Source organism: Podarcis filfolensis (genome assembly GCF_964270895.1).
Source record: "Podarcis filfolensis genome assembly, chromosome: 6".
NCBI classification, from domain to species: Eukaryota; Metazoa; Chordata; class Lepidosauria; order Squamata; family Lacertidae; genus Podarcis; species Podarcis filfolensis.
Window position 1 is genome coordinate 48,504,746 of NC_139609.1, and position 26,185 is coordinate 48,530,930.

General features: G+C 41.9%; 1 protein-coding gene and 1 long non-coding RNA gene across 4 annotated transcripts in view; one reads left to right on the forward strand and one right to left on the reverse strand.

The window, feature by feature from the left end:
• The first annotated feature begins 2,104 nt into the window (after positions 1-2,104).
• EIF2B3 (eukaryotic translation initiation factor 2B subunit gamma) overlaps positions 2,105-26,185 on the forward strand; it is an 86,272-nt gene continuing 62,191 nt past the window's right edge. The window contains exons 1-3 of one of the 3 annotated variants that reach the window (XM_083619901.1): positions 2,105-2,165; positions 10,954-11,110; positions 13,337-13,476. In XM_083619901.1, the coding sequence (XP_083476027.1) occupies positions 10,963-11,110; positions 13,337-13,476 (288 nt within the window). In that variant the 5' untranslated portion in view covers positions 2,105-2,165; positions 10,954-10,962. Of the gene's footprint in view, positions 2,166-9,670; positions 10,547-10,953; positions 11,111-13,336; positions 13,477-26,185 lie in introns of those variants that run through there. The other 2 variants (XM_083619900.1, XM_083619899.1) reach the window with 2 other exon arrangements.
• LOC310765213 overlaps positions 13,023-26,185 on the reverse strand; it is an 89,602-nt gene continuing 76,439 nt past the window's right edge. The window contains exon 3 of the long non-coding RNA XR_014549487.1: positions 13,023-13,092. This is a non-coding gene — a long non-coding RNA (uncharacterized lncRNA). The remainder of the gene's footprint in view (positions 13,093-26,185) is intronic.

Here is a 26,185-nt window from a genome sequence, read left to right on the forward strand (position 1 = left end):
AATTTATTTATATGACTAATAACTTACTCATATTTTGTGCGAGGTACCATAGCTTTGTGGCATGTATACAGCTCCAACATAGTTAACATTAAAATACTTAAGCAAGTTATATTTATATGTGCATGGATAAGGCCCTCTAGTGTTCTTTGGGCTGCAAGCATTTTTGTCTCCGTCTGCTGCCACCATCCAGTTACTCTTCACTGTTTAAACAGTTGCTCATGTCCTGGGGCAGTGAGTTCCAAAAGCCCATTAGTCTTAGCACGAAGCCATCTTTTATTGAATTCATTTGGAATTTAACATCTACCTTGAATTTTGTTGACTTTAGGATAGATAAGTAGCAATTCCTATTAACTTTTATACAAAATGTTATTTTATATTATAAATCTCCATATACCAAAATGGAGTTTGGGGAGTTACTTTATTTTCCCCATCCGCTGCTGGGGTGTGTGTGTGTGCGTGTGTGTGTTTGTGTGTGTTCCAGTCCTTCTCTCCCTCCTAAGTCCTCAACATTAGGAGCACATCCCATTCAACTCAATAGAATTTATTTCCAAATAAGTGTACTTACAACCGCTGCATGCTTTTCTTTCTCTTTCTCCCCAAGCCATTTTTGGTGTTAATTATGTTTTTCATGTGAATCCAATAATCTTCTTGGCAAGTTGCAAGATGGGGGGTGGGGTCTACACATTAAAGGATCCACAAATCTTGCCAAGACTGGCAAGATTTATTGAAAGCAGGATTCTGATTCCTGCATGTTGGGACAGCATTCTATTTTGGGTCTGGCTGGGAAATGAGACACAGTGGGCACATCTTTTCTTTCTCCCTCTCCGTTTTCTTCAGCCCCCTCCCTCCCAGGATGGAGTCTCACCCAGTAATGGGGTGAGAGAGAAAGCAATTGTTCCTGTAGTTCCAGACAAGCTCACATGAGAAATCCAGTCCCTCACTGGGTTCCTTGGCACAGACAGGCATCTCAGCTGCTGATCAGTGATTGATTGATGGCTCCTTAGCCATCAATTGGGCCTGGGGGAGCAGAGGCGGGTACCAACCAGCTGGATGAATCACCCTGATCAGGATGTGTTCCCTACCCCCCTTGGCTCATCCAGTCATGCTGAAGCTGCTTTAAGAAAAGGTAATGATTATTATGAATCTTTGGAATGGATTCCTGCTCCAAGTCCCCCTCCACACACCCTGCTGTCTGCAGCGTGAGGCATTCCCATGATAACCATCTGGCAGACTGAAGCGCTGCTGAGGAAGTCAGCTGGTTTGTGGGTGAGGCACCCCAGTGAGTCTGGCTTAGGTAACACTTCCAATTCCTCCATACAGACAGGGAGTGGTGAGTAAGCAACTGTGGAGTTGCAATTTTGGGGGCAAGGGGTGTGTGTGTGCTTGTGCGTGCGCTCTCCTCTCCCAGGCCAAAACCACCCACTGTGTGGCCCCAGGGATGTGTCTGTGGGTGCAACTGCATGCCTGCACGTCTGTGCATGTGTTCAGAGGCAGACACTGCTTTGTCCTCTAGGAGGCATACACACAGAGATAGGATATTTATAACGCTACTACAGTATGATGTGCTGGGAATGAGACTTTCCACAGAGATGTTTCCTTGTGGAAGTAGCTCTGAAGTAGCTATAACGTCCACATAGTTCAGGGTGCGGTCTGAAGTCACATCAGGGTACCACCCTGCTAAGGCTAAGTAGGCCTGGCTCTGCTGAGGGCCGGATGAGTGACCTTCTCAGATCCACATGTGACACAGCCTTGGCTTCCATGATGGAAGAAAGGTGGGGTATGAGCACGAGAAAATGCAAGAGTAAAAAATAACATAGATTATAAAAAGGATAACTTTTTGCATTGGTCTCCTTGCTGATTACAGTGCCCTAGCTTTTATCCTTTAATCTTATTTTCCTGTTAATTTTACTATCAGTATTAAGAAGAAGATAGGATACATAAAGTAAGATGATTATATCAAAGTGCTTGTTGGAAGTTATCAAAATGATGTCGTGTGACACTCCAGTTTATTCCTTGGATGCCAGCAGGCTGCATGAAGCTGCAGGAGAAGTGATATTTGCATCAATCTTTTGTAATATTATGTTCAAGGTTTTTTTTAATGCACTTTCTCCGCCATTGCCCGGCATTCTTCTTGGTCAGATGCTAAGCTTCTTCCTCACAAGCAGGTGAGTAAAGGGCGGGTGGGGAGGTTGAAGCTATTCATGCCACTAATTAGCAGCCATTTTTCTTTAGACTGAGGGAAATAGGAATGTTTCCCCCCAGCCAACCGGGCCCCAGGAATGAATTGGAGGCAAACAAGCCAGGGGATAAAGGGGTAGGCGGGTGTTTTCCTGCCTCAGTTGGCAACTGTTTCCCTAATAAAAAGAGAAACATACTTGAGGAGGGGGCTGCAGGCCCTAATTAGAAGGAAGGGGATTAGAATAGTGAAAAGGGGGCTTCTCTCTCTCTCTCCTGTATACAGGATCCCTGAGTTAATAGGAAGAAAGGGCTTTTGGGGGTGGATGGAGTCAGCATGCAGGGGTGCAGGTCCCCCCCCTCACTGATACAGCTCAACTGCCACTCCTGCCACCACCCCATGGGAGAGAGGATGGCCTGATTTAGGAATGGGGATTGTCTGAGTAGGCTGCACCAGTTTTGATCGGGCAAAGCAAGAACCAAATATCAGTAACCATGTGCCTTGGGAAGGGGAAGGGCCCAAGCTCTGGTTCCCTCACTTGGGAGTTGGTTTGATAGTTTTTTGCCCTTCAGAACAAAAACGTATGAAAGGGAGATCTTGGCAAATGTTTCAATCCTAGAAAGTTTTCTGGCTGAGGGAGTGAGTAGCTGGGAGTTAGTCTGCTTCCACAACAGGTGTTTAGTGTGGAATCGCCCTGCCTTGGGTGCTTATATTTCACAGTGGGGTCACACAACAACCTTGCCCAATATTGTAACCCTCCTGTGTTTTCCCTGTGCTGCTTCTGTCTTTCTTCTTACCACAGAAAGTCTGACTTTTCTTTAAGGGACAGTTGTAGCTGCCTTGAGTGCTACTCTAACTTCTTATTAAAGATGGATATTTTTACTTTATTTATGTATTGAAATATTTGTATAGTGCAGTTTCATTTTAAAAATAGTTAGAACAAGTCCAATTGAGGCATTCAGTGAACTGTCTGTTTCATCTGTACTGGATCAGTTGTGATGTGAGGATGTAGAAAAACTGCTTGAAAAAGTGACTGACAAACTGTCACCCCTTGCCCATCTCGGCTTCTTAAAGCTAGTAATGAGGGTTGACTGGGCGGGTTCAGGGAGTGATCAGTGCTTTATTAGAGGTGGGGGAAGTACCATTCTCCTTGAAGGAGGTGGTGGTCATCCCCTTCTTAAGAGGTCCCCCCTGGACTTTAAAATACTAAGCAGCTATCACTCAGTGGCGAATGTCCCCTTTGGGGGCAAGATACTCAAGAGGGTGACATTGTGCTAGGTGCAGTCTCACTCAATGCACATTGCTTCATATCTGGTACTTATTATTCTACTTGTTTATCTAATCCAGCTATCCTGGATGTAGCTCTTTCAATGGCTGTTTAACTTTGGCAAAAGGCAAATTTTACTGCATGCACCTAGCACAACCTTCTCTAGCCTGGTGTCCTCCAGGTGTTTTGAACTACAACTCCCATCAGCCTAAACCAGCACTGCAAAAACATCTGGAGGGTACCATGTTGGGAAAGGCTGGCCTAGTACAAGACCCAAGAGTAAGAAAATTAGGGGTTTATTTCCCTTGTAGACTGTCCATATAGTCACTTCTGCACCCAGCAATAAATGCTTCTGGTTTTCAACATTATGCTCACAGCAGATTCCAAAGAAGATTGATTACTGCATACTCTGCCCCTGCCACTTCGGATAAGTCTCTGGAGTTTGAAAATAATCAAATAGTAGTAGGGACAATGGTTTAGGGAAGGAGCCCAGGGATAATATTCGTATAGGGCAGAGTGCCTCAAATTCACATCATTCCCAGAATTACTTCTGGTTGATTGTTACCGGGGATTTTCATCTGCTCAGAAAGTTTATAAAAAATTTAATGGAGTGGTGTCTGCTGGTGGTGTCTCAGGCTATTTTCTCTACAACCCACATTACATTTGTTTTAATCCCACCCTCAGGGTCCCATACAGAGTTCTCCCCACTTACCCCATTTTAACCTCACAATGCCATCATAAGGTAGCTTCGTTTCCCAGTGAGCTTCATGGCTGATGGGGATCCCTGGTCCTAATGTGGTAGGGGCTGCCTCATGCATCCTGGCAGCAACTCCTGTTTCACCTGGGCACTCAGGGCCCTGCTGCTGAAGTCCAAAGAACCTAAGAGTGAGTGAAAGAGGAGAGACCACTGCCCCATAGCCCATCAAGCTTCTTGTCCTCCCATCGAGAGCCATATCGCTAAGCTGGATGAAGCCAGATCACACTAGGGCAGTGGCGTAGCGTGGGGGGTGCAGGGGGGGGCCGGCCACACCGGGCGCAACATCTGGGGGTTGGGGTTAGGGGGCGCAAATCCACGGGTGAGGGGGCGCAAATTACTTGCCTTGCCCCGGGTGCTGACAACCCACGCTACACCACTGCACTAGGGTATGGGAGAGGAATCACTATTTACCACTTCCTAGGAAACACACGGTGTTTCCGTGCACTGCTCTGGTTCGCTAGAAGTGGCTTAGTCATGCTGGCCACATGACCCGGAAGCTGTCTGCAGACAAATGCCAGCTCCCTCGGCCTATAGAGCGAGATGAGCGCCGCAACCCCAGAGTCGTCCGCAACTGGACCTAACGGTCAGGGGTACCTTTACCTTTACCTTTAGGAAACACACAAAAAACACATGGCAGTGTCAAATCTGGGATGGAGAAGATCCCTGAAAAAGAAAGGCTCATATGTGGGAGTGACAGTCAGTCAGGACTGCAGGACTTCTGTGCCTTGAACAGTGGCTTGGCTGACAGAAGGATGGTGCAGTATTCCTTACAGCAACACCTGTATGCTAAGGATACCTTTGTCTGTTGCATAACTGTCAGGGAGCTTGCAGAGGTACAGGAACCTGCCTGGAGCAGATAGTTTAACAATTCCAAATAGGAACAGCTGGGAGCATCCTGGGCATTGCTGTGGGTCAAGAGGTGGGCCTGCCTCCTCACCTGCACGGAACAGTCACAGGATAGATCCTGTACCTGTTCAGAAAAGTAACCTATCTAGAAAGTAATGGGAAACAGGAAGCAGCTGGAGCATATAGCCCCTGAATTTGCATGCACAGTAGGCGTGAGTCTGCTTTGAGTACACTTTGAGTATGGGGTCCTCGCCGTGGGATCACATTCACCCAGTGGTATACCAGCTGCACTGGCTCCCGGTGGAGTACAGGATCAGGTTTAAGGTGCTGGTTTTAACCTTTAAAGCCCTATACAGCCTAGGACCCTCGTACCTATGGGACCGTCTCTCTTGGTATGTCCCATGGAGGACCTTACAGTCTTCAAATAAAAACATCTTGGAGATCCTGGGCCACAGGGAGGTTAGACTGGCCTCGACCAGAGCCAGGGCTTTTTCAGCCGTGGCCCCAATCTGATGGAACACTCTGTCACAAGAGACTAGGGCCCTGCGGGACTTGACATCTTTCCGCAGGGCCTGCAAGACAGAGCTGTTCCGCCAGGCCTTTGGCCAAGGCACAGTCTGACCCCCTCTCTCCTTCTGTAATCTTCATAGAACTCTAACCCGATGGTTGCCATTAATTTGATTCTGAATTGATTCTAGAATGTATTTTAATTAATTGACTGTGCGATTTTATGTACACTGTGCTATTTTTACCTGTTGTTAGCTGCTCTGAGCCCGGCTTTGGCTGGGGAGGGTGGGATACAAATAAATTATTATTATTATTATTCCCTCTCTTTCGGTGATTGTAGTGAAACACTGTGTCCAGCCATCGCTTGTTCTGTTCCCTATGATCCTGCAAGGCAAAAGTATTCATGACTGGTCAGTAGGGTTGCCATATTTCAAAAAGTAAAACCAGGACACCCCAAAAGTTGTTTTTTTTAGGAAGACTCCCTAACCCGAAAGTTGTACTGGTCAACAATGCCATTGGCTGGAATGGAGTGCCTCATATTTGGGGGAGACAGCACTCCCTGCTATTGGGAGGGGAAAGTGTTGGAGCAATACAGTTCAGAAAAGACACAGTATTCACACATGGCAAAGGGTGTAGGATCATGGGAGACAATCAGTGCAGTTATGCATTAGATTAGATTAGAGCAAATGTTTTACCACCCACCTGTCAAAAGGTGGCCTAGAGGGTGAGCCAGATCTGGACCTGACCCACTGGACATATCCATTTCCTTACCTCTGCTATTGTGTAGGATTGTACCCTATGATTCTGAATTTCCAAATGCGTGTTATGTACCAAGCCCAAACGTCTTTGAATTAAAGAAAGTTTACTATTTCAAATTTTCCACCATTCCATATGGAGATGAAAATGAATTTTGAAACATCAGACTCTCATGTGGGACGGGGATTCCATTTTTGGCTGTACTCTAGCACAGACATGCTCAGGAGACTTACATTGTTCAGAGAGCTTCCAGATGTGGGGAACCTTGAAGAAATGAAGTATTAAACAAAAACAGTGAGAGCTCGCTCAGGAGAAATACTGGAGATGGACTGCCTTGCCTAACTGCCATTAATTCATCACGTTTGCACAAGCCCTGCCTAAATGTTCTTTAGTCCTGATTTTGGCCCAGATAAACACAAGGTGATTTTTTTTAAGTTGTCAGTTCTGTCATGAATGTACATCTTACAATATGGAAAAATATGTTTGCATATATTTTAATTTCTTTGTTTAAACATTCAGTTCTATAGGATCAGCAGAAGCATAACATTTTTGATTGGTTCATACATCATAGCTTGACTCTTTTTTATGTTATGACTTTTGGAAACATTAAGTGATTATTGCAGAGCATATATAAGCATTCTGCATTCCCATATAGAAGGCACTCGGGGACCACAGCTCGAAACCATTCAGCAGTGAGGCCCAAACTGCTGTTATAAATACAAAATAACCCCATTTACAGTACTTCCATTGGCTATATTAAAATTTACATGCAAATATACTGCAGAATATAAGGCTATCCTTCAAAATTACTTCTGTTGCCTAATTTTAGCCTTTAAACAATCCATCTATAGTCTCTCTAGGTAAGAACACGAAAGTATGGACAGGATTCATCGACTAAGCCCCATAAGCAGAAGCACACAAGGACTTCCACTAGCGCAATGGTGCTTTCCCCCTCCCGTCTCCCCCCTGCATCCCCATTCCCTTCCAAATTAGCTCAGGAGAACCCCAAGAACAGTATTCAGGGGGAGGAGAGGGCAGATTGTTCCATCAGGCAAGAATATATGTTTGCGCTATTGGAGTAATCTGCTTAAAGCTAAAGGGCAGCACCAAGATAGTAACTGGTTTTGAACTTTCATAGGCTAGGTTTCATTAGCCCCTGAAGGAAATGAGGCAAACTCCTAATCCTTTAGGAGCTTTGTGCCCCTGAAGGACCAGGTGCGCAGCCTGGGAGTCATTTTGGACTCACAGCTGTCCATGGAGGCACAGGTCAAATCTGTGTCCAGAGCAGCTGTTTACCAGCTCCATCTGGTACGTAGGCTGAGACCCTATCTGCCTGCGGACTGTCTCGCCAGAGTGGTGCATGCTCTGGTTATCTCCCGCTTGGACTACTGCAATGCACTCTATGTGGGGCTACCTTTGAAGGTGACTCGGAAACTACAACTAATCCAGAATGCGGCAGCTAGACTGGTGACTGGGGGCGGCCGCCGAGACCATATAACACCGGTCTTGAAAGACCTACATTGGCTCCCAGTACGTTTCTGAGCACAATTCAAAGTGTTGGTGCTGACCTTTAAAGCCCTAAACGGCCTCGGTCCAGTATACCTGAAGGAGCGTCTCCACCCCCATCATTCTGCCCGGACGCTGAGGTCCAGCGCCGAGGGCCTTCTGGCGGTTCCCTCATTGCGAGAAGCAAAGCTACAGGGAACCAGGCAGAGGGCCTTCTCGGTAGTGGCGCCCGCCCTGTGGAACGCCCTTCCAGCAGATGTCAAAGCGATAAACAACTACCTGACATTCAGAAGACATCTTAAGGCAGCCCTGTTCAGGGAAGTTTTTAACGTGTGATATTTTATTGTATTTTTGGTTTTTATGGAAGCCGCCCAGAGTGGCTGGGGAGGCCCAGCCAGATGGGCGGGGTATAAATAATAAATTATTATTATTATTATTATTATTATTATTATTATTATTATTATAGGAGCCAATGCATGCAACCTATAATGCCTAGGTACCAGGGTTTTTTATGGGGGGGGTGTCTTTTTGTTCCTCATTAGAATAACTCCTTTCCATTTTACTCATTATATCCAACCCACACATACCCAAGTGACATATTGCTTGCTACCTAAACATACAGTCCACTTGGCAAGATTACATGTGGAAACTCAGTAGGTTCTAAATTACTCTGCTCTTTTGCCTTGTGTGGTCTCTCACAATGTTAAGCAAAGTTAAGCTTCAGCAGAGATTCAGCCCCTAAATGTTATGTTCTTGGTCTTGCTTCAACTGTTCGACCTCCCTCCCCACAATAAGCTTCTAGTTATCTTGGGAATGCTGTAGTCAAGCGGCTGTACTGAGTCTGGTTTTCTGCAGACCAGGAAGCAATGTCATTCTGGTCACTTCCAGACTGTATTTCATGGGAAAGAGTTAAGCGCATACCAAAGGTTTCTGCAATTAAAGTTAATTAAAAGGTTCAGTCACCCTAGTGCAGCAAATCCACTCTTAAAAAAGGTTAGACTTTTTGTGATTTGGAAAGTGATAGGGAAATGCATTGAAAAGAAACAGGAAGACACCAGAGCGGCAAATCAGGAAGAATGCTCAATGTTATATAGCCACCCTTCAAGCAAAGTAAATGTTCAATAAAGACAGGATATAATCTAACTTCTGTGTAAGGTTTCTGCAACCAAATCATGTTTCTGGAGTGCCATTCCCAGAGAGGCTCACGTGGCACTGATTCATGTTGTGGGCTTTCAGTGCCAGGTAGACCCCTTTTCATTCCCACAGGCTATTAGGAAAGTCTTTTTAGTAGTTTTTAGATCTTTGGCACTGCAGTTTCCTGTGCCAGTTTTTAAAATTGTTTTTATATTGTGCTGTTACTCTTTGTTTTAGAGTCAATGTATATATGCTTCCTTTTTTCTAATTTTGCTATCTTCTCCAGCATCTTGAAGCCTTCTGTACATGCACTGATGCAAAATACAACAACAAAACAAAACAAAACAAAACACTGAAACGGTAGCTGAAGATGAATCTTATTTTTCACCTCATTTTCTGGAGATGATAATAGCGAGCAGCCAACAGATTTGTTTTTAAAGCCTCTCTGATATTTCAGTGTTTCTGGGCATAAAGGTTAGAAACTTCCACAACCCTGGATTTGTATCTGTCACTAAACCCGTGGCACTAAACCTCGGTTACCACTAGCCGGAATAAAGCTCACATTTCAGAAACATGCATGTCTTCCAGAGCCAATTTTGACAAAACCTAGTCAGACTCACTATCTGTATTGGCAGATATTCTAAGCTGAAACAACGTGAGATTTCAAGTTTCACTGCTTCCCATCAGGCAAAAGTAGTCAACGGCAAGTACACACAGAGAGAGATAAATCCGCGCCAGGTTGTGCGGATTGACTTGCCCCATTCGAATCCGGCTTTACTCAGCCCAGATGTTCCTGGACTACAACTCCCATTATCCCTGACCATCGCAGGCTCTGTTGCTCTGCGGCTGGTGGAAGTTACAGTTTAACAACAGGGCAGGGGCGAAGGTTTACCAACGAGAAACAGTAGATATTTTATTCTTTGGGAGTTATACTTTGGGAAGCAAGAGGCAGCAAGCCACCCCACCCGCCTCCCCTCCTTCGAGCAGCTGGGAATGGGCTCCTCCTATCCGAATGAGCTTCAGAAAGAAACCTGCAGATCGATAGCTCGGCGTTGCTGCCCCTGCGGGAATCGATAGCTCGGTACTCTTCGCGCCCGGCCTATTTTCCCCGCCCGCAAGGAGGAGGATTGGTTGTTCGGCGCTCTTCCTGAGGGGATGCTCATCGATTCGCTCCGCGGGTAAACACGCTGGCGCGAGCCTATGCACGTTGCGGCGGCGCATGCGCGGAAGCGACCCTGAAGGAAGGGGAAGTCACTGCGATTGGTTCCTTGTCACTCTGGCAGGGGACTAACCGGCAGCCTTTGGTTTCCAGGTGACAAGGTGAGGGGTGTGCTGGGCTGCGAAGCCCCGGCGAGCCCACCGGGGGTTTCTCCGCTGTCACTGGGCAAGGGGGACCTCGGCCATCTTCAGCTATCCAGCATAATAAAAGAGGCCGAAGTTGCCAGGGGACATCATCAAACCCCGCCTCGCTTGCTTTTGAGGCCGGGGGCTGAAGTCCGTGGGCGCTGCAAACAGGCTTTGATACCAGAGCTCAGTTGTGGGACGCCTTTGGCTTGCTTGCCTGAATTTCTAGCCCTCGCCAGGCCAACCCAGTAAGGCAAGTACTGTAAACACAAAGTAAAAGTAAAATTCAGCATGAAGCAATAAAGGTAAAGTCTCTGAGCATATGAAGAGTGTGTTTCCCCCGAGTTACCACAACCTGCCCTGTCCCAGAAGATTCAGCTCTGGCCCCTCTGGTTTTATAGACTGGATCATTGTGTTTCAAATTTTGAGTTCAGCTCTGAGGTCGGCATCCTTTGGGAGCAACTTAGCCTGGTTGGGGGCGTGTTAATTGTCCGTAAATAAGAGATTAGGGTGATGGTTGTGCTCCAAGGCAGTGCAGAAGCCTGTAGATAAGTTCAGGGGCAGTTCCCTCAGGGTGACACTAGCTCTGCATTTTCTTCCCTAGGACACAGCCTATTTGCTGGTTCTGTTTCTAGATTGCTCTCTAATTTGTCTTTCCAGATCTTTGCCATGGAGTTTCAAGCAGTGGTGATGGCGGTTGGGGGTGGATCCCGCATGATGGATCTGACCTCAAGCATCCCTAAAGCTCTCTTACCTATTGGCAACAAACCCTTAATATGGTACCCACTCAATCTGCTGGAACAAGTTGGTTTTGAAGGTGAGCACCAAACATTGCAGAATGCCTATGATAAGATGACTTGTAGTGTGAACAAATTACACATAATATCAGAAAGAAAAGAGAGATGGCATTGTATTTCTTGTTTGCAGCAGGTGTAGGAATGAGCTACAAAGAAGAAGCAAAATTGGAGGATTTTGCTTCATATATGCAGGCCAAATAAACCCAAACTGTCACCCTACTCTTCAAGGGGTTTTTGAGGGCGGGGATCACACAACATATAGTTAAACTATGGCATTTACTACCACAGGATCTGGGGATGGCCTCTAATGTAGTCAGTTTTAAAGCAGAATTAGACATATTCGTGGATAGTAAAAAGTGGCTACTAGTCATGATCCCAGGATCAGAGGAACAGAGCAGGTGCTGGGAAACAAGAATGGGAGAATTGCTTGAGAATTGTGCTCAAGTCCTGCTTATGGGCTTCCACAGAGGTGATTGGTTGCTTGCTTTGTGGAACAGGATGTGGCACTGGATGGATCTCTGTTCTGGTCCTGAAAAGCTTTTCTTATATTCTGATCCTGTGACTGATATAGCTTGGTAATTCCTGTATTTAAGTCTAGGGTTATATGCATTGGTGTTATATATGAGTGTTCTATAGTATGGTCATGATCCAGAGGGATGCATATGCCATAATTATTCTTATTGCTTCTCACTTTTGGGATTTGGCATGCAAGCAGAAAAACAGTGCACATCAGCAGCATTATCTTTTGTTTTAAAACTGTTGTGCGAAGTTTCAAAAATGCCTTCTGAGTCTGAGAAAGTTTAAAGTTTTGGGGTTCTTGTAGGGCCAACTTCTGTGATGAAAACACAGAAAAAAATTGAATGTATGCATCTTTTTAGGTTGCCACCACAATTAAATATAAAGAATATATGTGTCTCTCAAGAGACTATTTAATATGGGGCAGCTATGCGGAATCTGGATTTCTGTAGAATAGTTTGGTTCATTTTAATATGATTCCCCAGATTGTGGCTTGCAGTTAGTTTAAAGTACCGTATTTACTCGAGTCTAAGCCAACCTGAATATAAGCTGAGGCACCTAATTTTACCACAAAAAACTAGGAAAACTTATTGACTCGAGTATAAGCCTGTTCGCCACACCACAGACCTGGTGGCGGCGGCGGAGGAGGAAGAACAAGCAGCCCAAAAGGGCTGCTTTCGGGCTGCTCATTCCTCCTCCGCCGCCTACAGCAGCAAAGGCAGAGGAGGAGGAAGGAGCAGCCTGAAAGGACCCTCACTCGAGTATAAGCCGAGGGGGGCTTTTTCAGCATAAAAAATGTGCTGAAAAAGTCAGCTTATACAGTACCTTTCTTCCAAGTGCATAAGTAACATTTTCCAGGTATAGCTTTCAAATAGTAAATTGTTGTTTGTATACTGCTTTTCTGCCCTAATAGTTCTCAGAGCAATTCACAGTAGTAAAATTGGATTTATAGGTAGATTACTGCCTCTGCAATAGTAAATCTGGAATACCAGGTACTACTTATGGTATTAAACATTGATGTCATCTGGCTCCTGGCCCTGTTCTCTTGAAATGTGATAGCTACAAAGTGGGGTACTGGGAAACAGATGTTCTTCAATTGCTCCTCTCATGCAGGTACTCTTGCCAGAGATCAGACATTAGCCAAACTTACCCAACAAGTTTTGCTACCCCTAACAAGTGGCCCTGAGAGTTGATGGTTTACCCAAGGTGTGTGATTAATAGCCTAATGGAGGAGTAGGACCTGTATTTCCCACATCCAAACTAAGCATTCTAGATACTCTTCAGAGTGAGATGTTCTTACGTACCTATAAAGTCACATGTTTCAAACATGATCTGTTCATGTAAATATTGAGTGTCCATTTAAGTCCATGGAATGCCACACTGAGCAGAGGTGCTACTATTTCTTCATGTTCTCCTTACGTTTTTGGTAACTTTCTTATACTTTGATTGTGAGCTCCTTTAGGTGAGACTGTTGTCTGCAAGGCTCCTGTGTCACAAATATAAAACTAATGTCATAAAATACTTAACTCCATGAACTGATAACTAATTACCTATTCTAATGCAAATCATTTTTAGTCAGTAAAAAGCAGGTTTTCTAGATTTCCCACAATAGCAGCTGGTCTTGGGGAAAAACAAGCTTTGATTGATTCATATTCAGTTCAGTAGACGAGCATAGTAATGTTAGAACTTTTCATAGTTGTACTCATACAACATTTTCTTCTGCACTTTAGAAGTCATTGTGGTTACAACAAAAGAAGTTCAGAAAGTGCTAAACTTGGAGACGAAGCTGAAGCTTGATATTGTATGTATTACTGATGATGCCGATATGGGGACTGCAGACTCACTGCGGCATATTCATGAGAAAATAAAGGTATTACTGTATTTTAAAATTTTACTTTAAATTATTCATTTAACATAATTTTTAGTAGATATGGATAATGCAATTATGTATAAGGAAAAGCTAATAACACAATTAGTACAATATATTCTTCTATAATGAAGAAATGATTAGTACAATATATATTCTTCTATAATGAAGAAATGAAATAAACTTAAAAATAAATAAATATAAGAAATAGGGGGAAAAAGAATTAGATTTCCCGTATCCAGGTATCCTGTATCAGATTAATGGTTGTTCTTTAATCATCGTACATCATGCTAAATCACAATTTAGTATGATAAAATGAGCTGCAGTGAACCTTTGCTCTCCAGTGCAACTGTGAGAAGGAGTTTGGGAGCATTTGCTTCTATTGTGGTTGTTGTACAGTCATACCGCGGGTTGCGAACGCTGCGGGTTGCGCGTTTTTGGGTTACGGACGCGCCGAACCCAGAAGTACCGGAATGGGTTATTTCTGGGTTTCGGCGCTTGCACATGCACAGAAGCACTAAATCACGCTTTCTGCATGCGCAGAAGCGCCGAATCACATCACGCACATGCGCAGATGCGGCGCTGCAGGTTGCGAACATGCCTCCCGCATGGATCACGTTCGCAACCCGAGGTTCCACTGTATTATCAAAATCTGACAAACCGTGGCTAACTATGGTTTGAAACAAGTCAACTTTGTGCCATGAGTTATAAAACTAGCTTATTTAAAAGAACCATAGTTAACATTATTCTAAACTGTAAACTGTGGTTGAACTGTTGCTGTACAACTAAAAGGATCCAATCTCAACTTCACAGCAGAGCGGGGAGGCAGGGGCAGAACATGGTAGCCAGAGGTTTTCTGCAGCTTGTTCTTGTCTCACTGAACTATAGTGTAATGTCTATATGCAGCCAATAATTTTATAATTTTAGCAATCTGCCAGACCTTGTAAAGTCATGGATATGTTTTTGAACTTACTATTTCTCCATTATATTGTACTTGAGTGAATTTCAGTGTTTCAGTGAATAGATTTGCTGTTCATTTCAGTCAATCCCTGGGCACAGCATCTTTTAAGATAATTCAACATTTGAACAAGTAGGTCATGTACACCATCCTGAGCTCCTTGGAGGAAGGGTGGGATATAAATGCAATACATAAATAAATGTGAAATATTAATTCCATTATTTGTTTTGTTTAATACCCTTATTCCCAAATCGAGTAATATAAATACGTTCACTCCAGATGCCTAATAATTCTTCTAAGAAATTTAATCCTTTTGAAACACAGAAACAAAAAGGATGGATTCTTACCATTTTTGTGTATTTCTCATGGTGTAAGATATCGGTAAAACAGCTTTGTAAAAAATGTTTTGGATTTATGGGTGGGGGGGACCCAAACCAGAGCCTATGTAAACCAAACTTTTTCACACTGTTTCATGCCTTCAGTACTTTCCCTCTTGTAAGATATTTTGTTACAATTATATAATCTCCATTCCATAAACACCATTGCTAGCTAATAACCAAGTATTTTCTCAGATATTTATGCATAATCTTAAAACTACTTATTTAAGTGGTTGCCTTGCCCATTATTGTGCTACTTCCTCATGTGAAAGATTGTGGTGTCTTATTATAGCCTTTAGCAAAGCTGGCCAAAGGCAAATAGTGCCTTTCCTAGTAATTAAAATGGTACAAGATCTGCTGAAATATCCTTCTATACAAGCTGCCTTTGAAATGAGATGGTTTACTTGCTCTTTCCCACGCAGCTGATGCAAATGCCTCCTCAAATCTGGAATCTCAGGTGGCTACTTCCTGGCAGTTGTCTTCTCTCTCTTCTCTAGCCATACATTAGACCTTCCCAGTTTGACTGGTTAAAATCTTTTTCAAACAGGCATGCAGACAAGGGAGGGTTTCAAATAGGCAAGCAGACAATGGGGACTCGATATATTCTGGAATTCATCCCAGGTGCTGAGTAACAAAGTGGAGAAAAGTCTTGTAAAACAGTTCAGTTTGTTGGATTTGTATCCCACCAACTGACTGTAAAACACCGTTTCAAAATATTCCAGTTAAAATAAAAGCGATGCTTTTCAAACAAAATTAAAAATCCAAAATGTTTAAAAACAGCAAATAAAATACCCTCCCCCGGTCAGTTTAAACACAAATGTGAATTGGCTGTCTTACTGATTCACAACAAACAATCCAGATGTATTTTGACTTGCTCTTGTTCCAGAGCTGCCCAAGAAATGTTGTCTTTTCTAAACATTAATCCCTTCTTTAATCTTAGTTTGTATAATTAATAAAAGAATTTCAGGATTGGGAATGCCATGTCACCTTTAGCATGTGATTTTTCAGTGTTCTTAGAAAAAATCAGAATGTTTTTTAATTTCATGTAATTTAATTTCATGTGTACTCAGCTGTTTTGCTTAAAAATACATTAAAGGTACATACATTTGGAGACATGGTGCATTGTTTGTTACCCCAGTTCAAGTGGTTTCCTCACATTTATTCTTCCCTTTAATTCAAGTCAGGGGGATTTTCTGCTTGATTGCAGATTTGTTGTGTGTTTAGATAGGATATTTTGCATAGCCATTCTTATCCTATTTCCTAAGTCATGCTACCTAGCAGAATAAGCCACGATGTCACAGGTGTGGGCTGGAGTATAGCAAATGTGCATTATGTACCAGTGTTGTATGTAAAAAAATATGGTAGATCCTCAGCAAGATGACGCCAAACAGAAGACAACCATGTTCTAACACAGCAATTTTCCAAGGGTTTCAGTGATGTTGCAATACACATCCCTGTGGTGCCTTACCAGACACTTTGTTTAGGAATTATTCTCACGTGACTCTGCACATGTTAGACTCCATTGGATAGCAGCTGCAATGATTCTTTGGGAGCCACCTGAACTGATTTCTGAAGGTTCCTCTGTGTCTCTTGGTCCTCTCTACAACTCTTCTTCAGAGGCTTAGGAAAGGAGGCAAGATTAAAGGGAAGGTATATAAAAAGATAGTCAAAAGCTCAGAAGTGCGGTGGAGCTTTTCACTAATAAGATCCTTATAGTAACCTTCAGATATCCTCTTAGCCTTTGTAAAAAGGGTAAACTTTAGAGAGACACCTGAGCAAATTGCCTGGTATAGCTTTTGAAAGCATTATCTGTGGTTCTTAAAATTACCTACAGTGTTAAGGTAAAGGTAAAGGGACCCTTGACCATTAGGTCCAGTCGTGACCAACTCTGGGGTTGCGGCACTCATCTCGCTTTATTGGCCGAGGGAGCCGGCATACAGCTTCCGGGTCATGTGGCCAGCATGACTAAGCCGCTTCTGGCGAACCAGAGCAGCACACGGAAACGCCATTTACCTTCCCGCTGGAGCGGTACCTATTGATCTACTTGCACATTGACGTGCTTTCGAACTGCTAGGTTGGCAGAAGCAGGGACCGAGCAACCGGAGCTCACCCCGTCGCGGGGATTCAAACCGCCGACTGGCTGATTGGCAAGTCCTAGGCTCTGTGGTTTAACCCACAGCGCCACCCGCGTCCCTAATACCTACAATGTTACATACATACAATTAATGCCAAGATTCTTGTGACTGAAGCAGTTCTTGAACGGGTACATTGTTCTGTTTGTATTTATGAAAATAATTATAATTTTTTCCAATTAGTTTTACTCTGGTAATGATACAGGAAAAGGAAGTTACAAATATCTCTGGGGACTATGAAGAGGGTCTGGAAGCTATACTGAATTCTGTTCATTGGCTGCCCAGTGCTGTCTATCTTTGGTTTAAGTCTTCTGTAGAAATAGCTTTCATTTGCAGACGTTTTAGCACTCTGTATCGTTGTCTTGCTCTCTGTGTACCTTTGTAACATTGAGTGCTTCCATTTTATTTTATTTTTAAAGGGGTTCATGAACCTGTTGAAGTCATCATAATGTACAATGCAGGCCATCTTCCCAAGGAGATTCCTGGAAGTCCTGGCCATTTCAGTAATTCCATAGCAAGTCATTTGGTGTAGCATCTGTAATGCAAGTGGAAAACATAGAAAAGTGCATAACTGGCAACTAACTGAGAGGGTGGAAAGGAGTTAGTGTGAAGAAGCTAAAGATGCAGATTGTGATTGTTATCATATTGGCATTCTGATCCCAGACTTTGCCAAGATGCCTCTATTGTATGTTGAAATTTATTTTCATTACAAATTAAGTACTCTGGGACAAACAAATCTTTTTCATAATGGAAAATGGGGCTAACTCTTTACTTTTTAAAACAGTTGAATTTCTTACAATGGTGAGTGAACGATAGTGACACCTGTAGTATAAAATGTCCTGATATATACATACATATTTATATATCGTAAATCAATGGAACTTATGCTGTTGGATCCTCAGTAAATTCAAGAAAATTCTAGGTCACCTTATGCCAGCAGTAGGAAACCTGTAGCCCCCTCCAGCTGTTGCTGAACTCCTTCTCGTACCATAACTTACCAGTGGCCATGGTGGCTGGGATTGATGGGAACTGGAGTCCTACAACATTTGCAGGGTCACAGGTTTCTCATTGCTGCCTTAGGCCATGAAATGATCCACGTTCCACCTGGTACTCTGGCTATAATGTTTTAATTTGACTTGTATATCTGTTTACCATGTGATGAAGCGGAAACTTTTATTACCACAGCTGTTATGAACAGAATTAGTTTTCAACATGAAGAGCTAAGATTTGACTTCTCGGTACAAGTAATGTTTTTGAGCTGGGATGGGAGGATATCCATTGCCTTCCTATGTTTTGAGGCATTGTTCCCAGATCACTCCATGTGCCCCCTTCCCACCTGGCAGGAAGTGGGAAGTCTAAACCTGGACAAAATTTCATCATTCAGTTTTCTGAGATTTAAAAGCAGTTTTCATTAAAAACCACTGCTGCCAAGATGTTTTTTCCTTCCTGAAGTGCTGCTCCACAAGACCCACTTGACTTTATAGCACTGTAACTTGGTTCTCCATCTTCCATCTTTACCCTTGAACCTTCTCCTGTGCTACCTACCATCTCATACATTACTGGAATGCTGACTCCCATCGCCACTCTTCTTATAACCCTAACGTTCCACTACTTCAGACTTTATAATGACAACTCTAAGCCTAGGAAGTCTAAATGAATGTATGCCACCTTTAAAGAGCTTCAATGAGAGCCTTGAAGACCCTGGATATGCAAGCATCCAGCTTTCTACTCTTCTACAGCAGCAGCAATTGTGCTTCTCTTCAAACTGAATTTGGACCATCATCTTCCTTGCCTTGATGATTCTAACTCTACAAGTCTCCCATCAAGATCTTTGCATAGCATCAGAGCAGATAAATACAACTGTGTATCCCCATCACATGTGTTGGGAATTTGGTATTAACAGCCCATAAAAGAAACTTGTATTGTTTAGAAAAATAAGCATAATATCACTTAACCTCCAAATCTTCCAGAATAGCCCCCTCAGATTGCGTTTCTCTTGCCTAAAATCCACAATACTTGAGAATGAATTCATATGCAATATTAGCAAAGAGATAGTTAAGCTCCTGCCTGTTTCTGCTTATGGCTCTTTCCTGAAAAATGTATGCAGATTTCACTTTGTGACCTAATGATTTTCACTTGTGTTCCACTATCAGAATTGGGCTCCAAACTGGGCTATTTCCACTCTTTTACGTTATGTACTCCACTGCCAATCCCTTGAATCCTAATTTTTTTTCTATACAACGTGTTAACATCATATGCAAAGCACAAGAGTCTCCATGGAGCCATCAAGAGAGGTAAGTGAGGCAAAGCAATTTTTATTTGTATTTTAGAGGGACGCACTGCAGCCTTAAAGTACAGAGAATGTCCTTTCAGCCTCACTAAAGGAGTCTGGTGAAATGCTTTAAGAAAACTAACTGCTCTGTTTATCTTTTTCAAAATTCACTCCTAAGTGAGGGAGGAAAAGGTCCCATTTGTCTCTTCATAGATGAATTTCATGGTACTTTAAAAAAAATAATCCATCAAAACAGTCCAAAAATATCTCTAATATGAGTTTGAAGTTTTTCTTTCCATGGTCACCAAGTTCTTGTCAACTGTACAAGAGATTCAGATTCCACCTCCCAGCCGTTACAGTGAGCCTTCTTACATCATGTGTTTGGAAAGGAGATTTTTCAACAGAGGAAGTGAAGCGCTAAGCTGCTCCATCCAAGACTACACGGATCAGTGATCCTCAGCAGCATACAGACCACTGCTGTGACATCACACTTTCCACAATGTGGCTCCAAAAGATGTACATACCAAACAAGATCTGGATTCTTGGTCTTTGTTTAGCTGTTCTGAGACATTATTCCCCCTCTCGCTCCATCTGTGGAAGAATTGTGAGCCTTTTAAAAAACTTTACTTTGAAAAAAATAAGGAGAAACCAGGTAGTCCATCTGACAGAACATTATTTCATAGTCAATGTCTTAGCAAAAATGGAAGGTAAAATATAATGAAGACTGGTTTGCTGTGTGTTAGTCAGGGCTTCCATCACCCAACTAAGAACTCATTGAGGAAGGAAAATGTAAAAATTTTCCATTGCTGTAACACTACAACTTAATAGCTGGCCAGAGTATAGCTAGTGACACAAGGCGGAGAAGAACTTAACAGCATGAGAAATACTTAGGAAAAACAAAATAAAGTATATGGGAACACATGCATATACTCCAGCATACTAGCTTCATGTTCCAAACTCTCACCAAATAGTCCAAATGATCCAGTTATATCTGCCTAATTAAAAGGGTGTGGCAGGAGACAAAGAAAATAGGAGAACTATTGTCCTATATTTGTCAAGGAGCCGTACTTCCTGGTCACATCTGTAGCTCTATGTGGTTTGGGTTTCTACCATACGCAGCAGGGACCTCTTCCAACATTTCCCTTTGTTACATGTGCCATTTGGTAAAAAGTCAGAGATCTTGTGGGAAGAGTTTTCTTCTCATGCTAGCATTGCTCCTATTCCCAGGAGGAGCATTAAGAGCATGGCAACCAACCATGCCATGTGTTCCTCCTATGAGTCTTTGGTTTTCTGATATTATTGGTAGAAGTAGGTTTGTATGAGGCATTTCAAGTCTAGTGATGAGGATGGTGCATTAATTGAAATGCTTTTTCATGTGGACGTAGAGAGTTTTCACTGTCAAGATAGAGTTCTATTTCAGATGTGTGAGATGCTCAACGGGTGAATAAAGATCTCGCTACAGCCCATATTGAGGGTCTGGGGGAACTGCTGAATTGATAGACATTTCATTGATGAGATTTATATAAGTCTTAGACCATGTCAGTGCTGTGAAGAAACGTAGAAGGATTTGTATTTCATGTTGAATTATGAAGTTTGTGGGAAGGAAAGTTTTATTTGAGTTCTTGACCTACTTACTGCAATTCTGTAGATCGCAACAAGCTTGATACATTTCCTTTCCTCCTAAGCATCAGTCATTGCTTGGTAAGTCAGTGAACTGAGAGGAAAATACACTGATGCTGAAAATGGTCTGTTCAACCCAACCACTAGTAAAATGGGGATAAACAAACAAATAATTGTATTTTAGGATAACTTTGTTCTTTGTTCTTGCATGTGTGTGTATCAGTTTATTACTCCAAAAGTGTGAGATCATATTAAAATGAGTGATAACTTACAACTTCTGTTGGGAGCTGCCCAGAGTGGCTGGGGAAACCCAGCTAGATGAGCGGGGTATAAATAATAAATTAGTAGCAGTAGCAGCAGCAGCAGCAGTAGTATTGTGTCCAACTAGGAATCTAGAAAGTACAGAGCCAAAAATAGCTTCATATTCAAATACCACCAATATCTAGATTTAAAAGATGTATTTCATTCCATTTCAGCTGAGCATTATCCCTGCAATTGTTTGTGGTTCTTATTGCCCTGCACACTCAAGAGTGAGTGAGAGAGGGAGATCTGTCTGGCCCTCTCCTTGATAACATTCTGTCCCTGTATGAAGACATTTCCTTTCCAGTAGGCCTTTTACCTGACCAACACTTGGCCTCTTGGCATTTTTTAAGATCTGCATTTCCTGTCTTTGTTCCCTTGTGTATTTATATTCTGACTTTTTAAAATTATGATCTGAACCACCTTAGGCATATCTTTTTTTCCAAATGGAAAGGTAGAACATAAATACTTTAATAGATGCATTTAAATCTTCCAGATTTATGTTTGGCTGGCAGGCAAGGGGACTATTTGCTCACCAGGGCTCTTCCTCCCCCACCCTACCCCCTGTAATTCTAACTAATTCACACTTCTGCAGCATGCCAGATTTTAAATAGCCAGAATGACCTGAGAGAGAGAGAGAGAGAAAGTTCTCTGGTGTAGTTGGGGGTTGAATGGGATGATTAGATTAACCAGAGTGTAGTTGCATCTTTCCTGTCCTTTCCTCAGCCAAAGCCCCATTTCAGCTCTATACAGACATGGTTATTAGCAGCAAAAAAAAAGCCTTTGCTGGCATGGATGGACAGGTTCCTCTGTTTTTTAGTCTAGCCACTGTTAAGCTGGCATGAATCCCAAGCACAAATGTATGGGGTGAAAGGGATATGTATGGGGGAGTGTTGCAGGTGTTCCCCATATGTAGCATGTGCTGCTTTCAAATAACTAGTTTTGGCAGTGCAGTTTTTATAGGGAAGAGAAACAAGAACATCACCATCCTGAGAATCAAACTGCTGGGAAGTTTGTGCTTGAAATTAAATATTTTAGAACGGGTCTTGGCCTTTTATCCTGGTTATTTATTCTGTTTTGTTTGTTTATTAAGACATTTACTGTATATGCCACCCTTCATTGAAAATTCCAGGGTGGTTTAATAATAATAATAATAATAATAATAATAATAATAATAATAATAATAATTTATTATTATTTGTACCCCGCCCATCTGGCTGGGTTTCCCCAGCCACTCTGGGCGGCTTCCATAGAAACCTTACAACAATTTCCATAAAAAGCAGTAGAGTAAAGACAGAAAAAAGATTTTTAAAATCCAAAGTAGAAAAATTCAAATACTAAAAGCTAGGTAATAAGAGCAGTAAATCGTTAAGTAAATAAGTTGTATGGGTTGTACTGTTTGTTACTGTTGTTGTTGTTAATTTAAATTTATATCCCACTTTTCCTCCAAGGAACTCGGCCTAAGTGATTTTGTGGGTAACAAGTTGTTTATTGTGTACTATATAAGCCTATAAATAAATAAAATACACTGGAACTGGCGGAAATGACTGGCAGAATCCGAGACCAGGGAGAAGAGTCAGTGGAAGAAGATTGGAAGAAATTTAAAGTTTATTTACAAAAACATTGTAAAATTAAGGAATGTTAGAAGGATGTTGGAATGAAGATATGTGGCTTTAGCAGAAATGTTATAAAGGATTAAGTAAAAATAGATTGTTAATTGGTGAAAAGAGGGAAAGTAAAGTTACATTATATTACGATAAATTATAGGACAAAAATTGGGAAAGATGGAAAGGATTTGCTGAAATAGCTAACTGAACTAGAATACAAAAAAGGGAGGTGAGAGGAGGTCAAGGAAACAAGCAAATGAAAGATAAGTTATGGGAAGGTTTGTTGTGTTTTTTAATTGTTTCTATTTTTCTGTTTTTTCTTTCTTTTTCGTTTTTTTTCTTTTTTCTTATTATGATGTATTGTACTGTTTTTGTTTAATTTGGTATTTTCTCTTTTTTCTTTTTGTAACCTTTAAAATTTTAATAAATATTACTTAAAAAAATATAAATAAATAAAATACACTAAAAGGAAATTGGGATCTGTTTATCTAACAAGGACCTAAGGTAACGAAAGTGGGGGTAATACAAACATTTTCCTGAGGAGCAGGTCTGAATGATTTAAATAACAGACTGAACAGATTGAACATTAAGAGCGACTTCTTCATGGTAAAAGCAGTTTTGGCAATGGGACTATTCACCAGAATTGTATATCTTTCTTGGTGAAAGTATTGAAGCAGAGACTGCAGAGTTTATTTTTTTATTATTATTACATTTATATCCTGCATTTTTAATCCTCAGAGGAGTTGCAAGTGGCATACATGACACACCCACCCCCATTTTATTTTCACAACAGCCCTGTGAAATAGGTTAGGCCGGGAGACAGTGACTGGCCCAATGTCACGAGTGAGCTTTATGGCCAAGTTAGGATATGAACCTTGGTCTCCCAAGTCCTATTCTAGCATTCTGAAGCTGCTACACCACTCTAGTCTTCCTTCATTCTCAACTTGTGAGGATTGCACTAGATGTCCTGCAAGGCCATGTTTCTGTTCAGCTTTCATGTACAAGTATCAAATAAATGATGTTTATATAAGTAATGAAAAATATATAATTATAGGTGATCTGGGAGGTCCTATGATACTTTGAATATTTAGATCCCAGTGTTTACATCAGGTATAATTTTTATCTCTTTCCCAAACTATGTTATGAAAGTATAGTTGTTCCGCATGATTTTTATTTCTGTTTGCATTGACTGGACCTGAAACATAGCGCCCACTTCAGCATCAGTTAGTGTTGCTTCTTATTACGTCCCTTTTTAATAACTGGGGTTTGATCTATCCGGTATGGAACATTTTTAATTAAGATTTGCTCTGTTGGGATTTTAACGTTTGCGGAATTTATGAAATCAAGCGGTAGGGCCACATTTTTGTGCACCCCCCCCCCCTTTTCCTAGTGGACATGCACTCTGTATGTGATTGTCTTCCAATCAGTGGCTCATCACAAAAAATTTTGTATTATATAGTTTAAAAAATACAAACTGTACCATTTATTTTCTTTCTACTGCACCAACTATTGAAAGTAAAGGAAAATACACCCTTCTACTAGGGTGCTCGCCTGGTTTATTTTTTCATTCAGCCATTAGTTTATTCTTTCAGGGGTTCCACGTTGGAAAAAGGGCATCCATCAGACAGTAAGGGCTTTATTTATGAGGGTGTTGGTGTTTCAAAGGGGAGGCTGTTGAATCCCAAAAGAGCCTTTCATGGTGTACTCTCAGCGTGCATCTGAGGCCACTGCTCTGCTCATCAGGAGGAGAGGCAGAAATGTGGGCTTTACTTAGCAACCGTGTGTTTCACTGGTCCCTGTGCTCTCTGACGTTTATTTACATATTGAGAGAGTAAATGGGTAGAACAGATGGCAACCAGACATTTGGTGGTTCTGTTCCCTTGCGCTCCTCGGGGGTCTTGCATTCAGCCTTTGCCAAAGTTCATCCTAAAACTAGAAGCCTGTTCGCAATTATGAAAGCCTTGTTGGCAGTTTACTAGGGTGACAGATTAAAGTACATAGTTAAATAATTGCACGATTGAGTTAACAAGTCCAGATAGTTGTTTCTAAAGGCATGTCCGTGGCCCTGACGTAGTTTTCATCGTGGATGTGAATTCTTTTCAATTTTGAAATAAAGAGGTTTCCTAATGGAAAAAGAACAGTCTAGTCTTTAACAGCGGCTATGGCATAAACTTTTTGCTAAAACATTTTCGACAGTTTTTTTGGTGCTGTCACAATGAACTTGACAGGCCGAGCACTCACAGATTCCAACACTTCCATGTTTTTTTCACTCTGTTCAAGATTAGCTTATGACCATTTGCAACTGTCAAAAGTTAATGGGGGAATTTTATTTCTGCTGTACAAGGGATCACTTCTGTGCTGAGGTAGGGTTGCTCTGAAGCGGACAAGTTGTGTTTTATCCTTTGTAATTTTGATTTGAAGGCAGGGCAGGGGACAACTGGAAGAACATTATCTTTGGAAAACAGCTTTTTAGCAGGGACATGGGTACTTTGATAATGGTAACATTTGCAGTTTTACCAGTGCACTTACACATTTTCTCTGGAATTTGTACAATTTGGTTTCTTCTGGATATGTTACTATCTCTGCAGAGTTTACACTTCATAAGTGGTAGCCTGGTGTTAACAATTATTCCTTGAAGACCCAGTGAAAGCTCAGTCCTGTTTTCCCTGGGCTCCTCAAAAGAAATATATCTTTCTGAAGCAGTGTGTTGGTTTCAAAAGCAGCAATTCATATATTCCCTTATTCAGTGCAAAGCAACATAGGATAGATGTTGTGCCTGGAGACAGTGCAATTCAATACATATCTACTCAGCACTAAGTCCTGTTGAGTTCAATGAGACTTACTCCCAGGTGAGTGTGTATAGGATTGCAACCTTAGACTTACCTGGAGTTTTGCACCCATTGAGTTCAGTGGATATTACTTCTGGATAGAAATGCTTCTGGATAGAAATCATTGTGCTATAACTTACCTGTGAATTTGTGAAAATTAAACTAAGGTGAAATTTGGTTGAATTAGTTTTTTAAAAACAGCCTGTTCAATGAGATTTAAACAAAAGGGCTTTTTAAATGAATGCCCATTTATTTAAAATGTTTTGCATATTTCCTTTTATCTGTGGATAAGTTGTGATCTTGAAATTTGGGGGTCAGGAGAGAATCAAATACAGTAAACTTTATTTTCTCACATGGCACACAAACTAGGAAGCATGGGAACAGAGGAAGCTCAGTTCTTCTAGCTCAGTATTGTGTATGCCAACTGGCTTTCCAAGGTTTCAGGCAAGGGGGTCTTTCCCTTATTCTACCTGGAGATGCCAGGGATTGAACCTTCTGCAATCAAAGTAGATGTTCTACTACTGAGCCAAGAAACGTAGCAGTTTTAACTAGGGACTTCTATACGATACTAGTGTTCTGTAACCTGATAAAAGGTGGTGAGCGGTTTAACTGATCCTG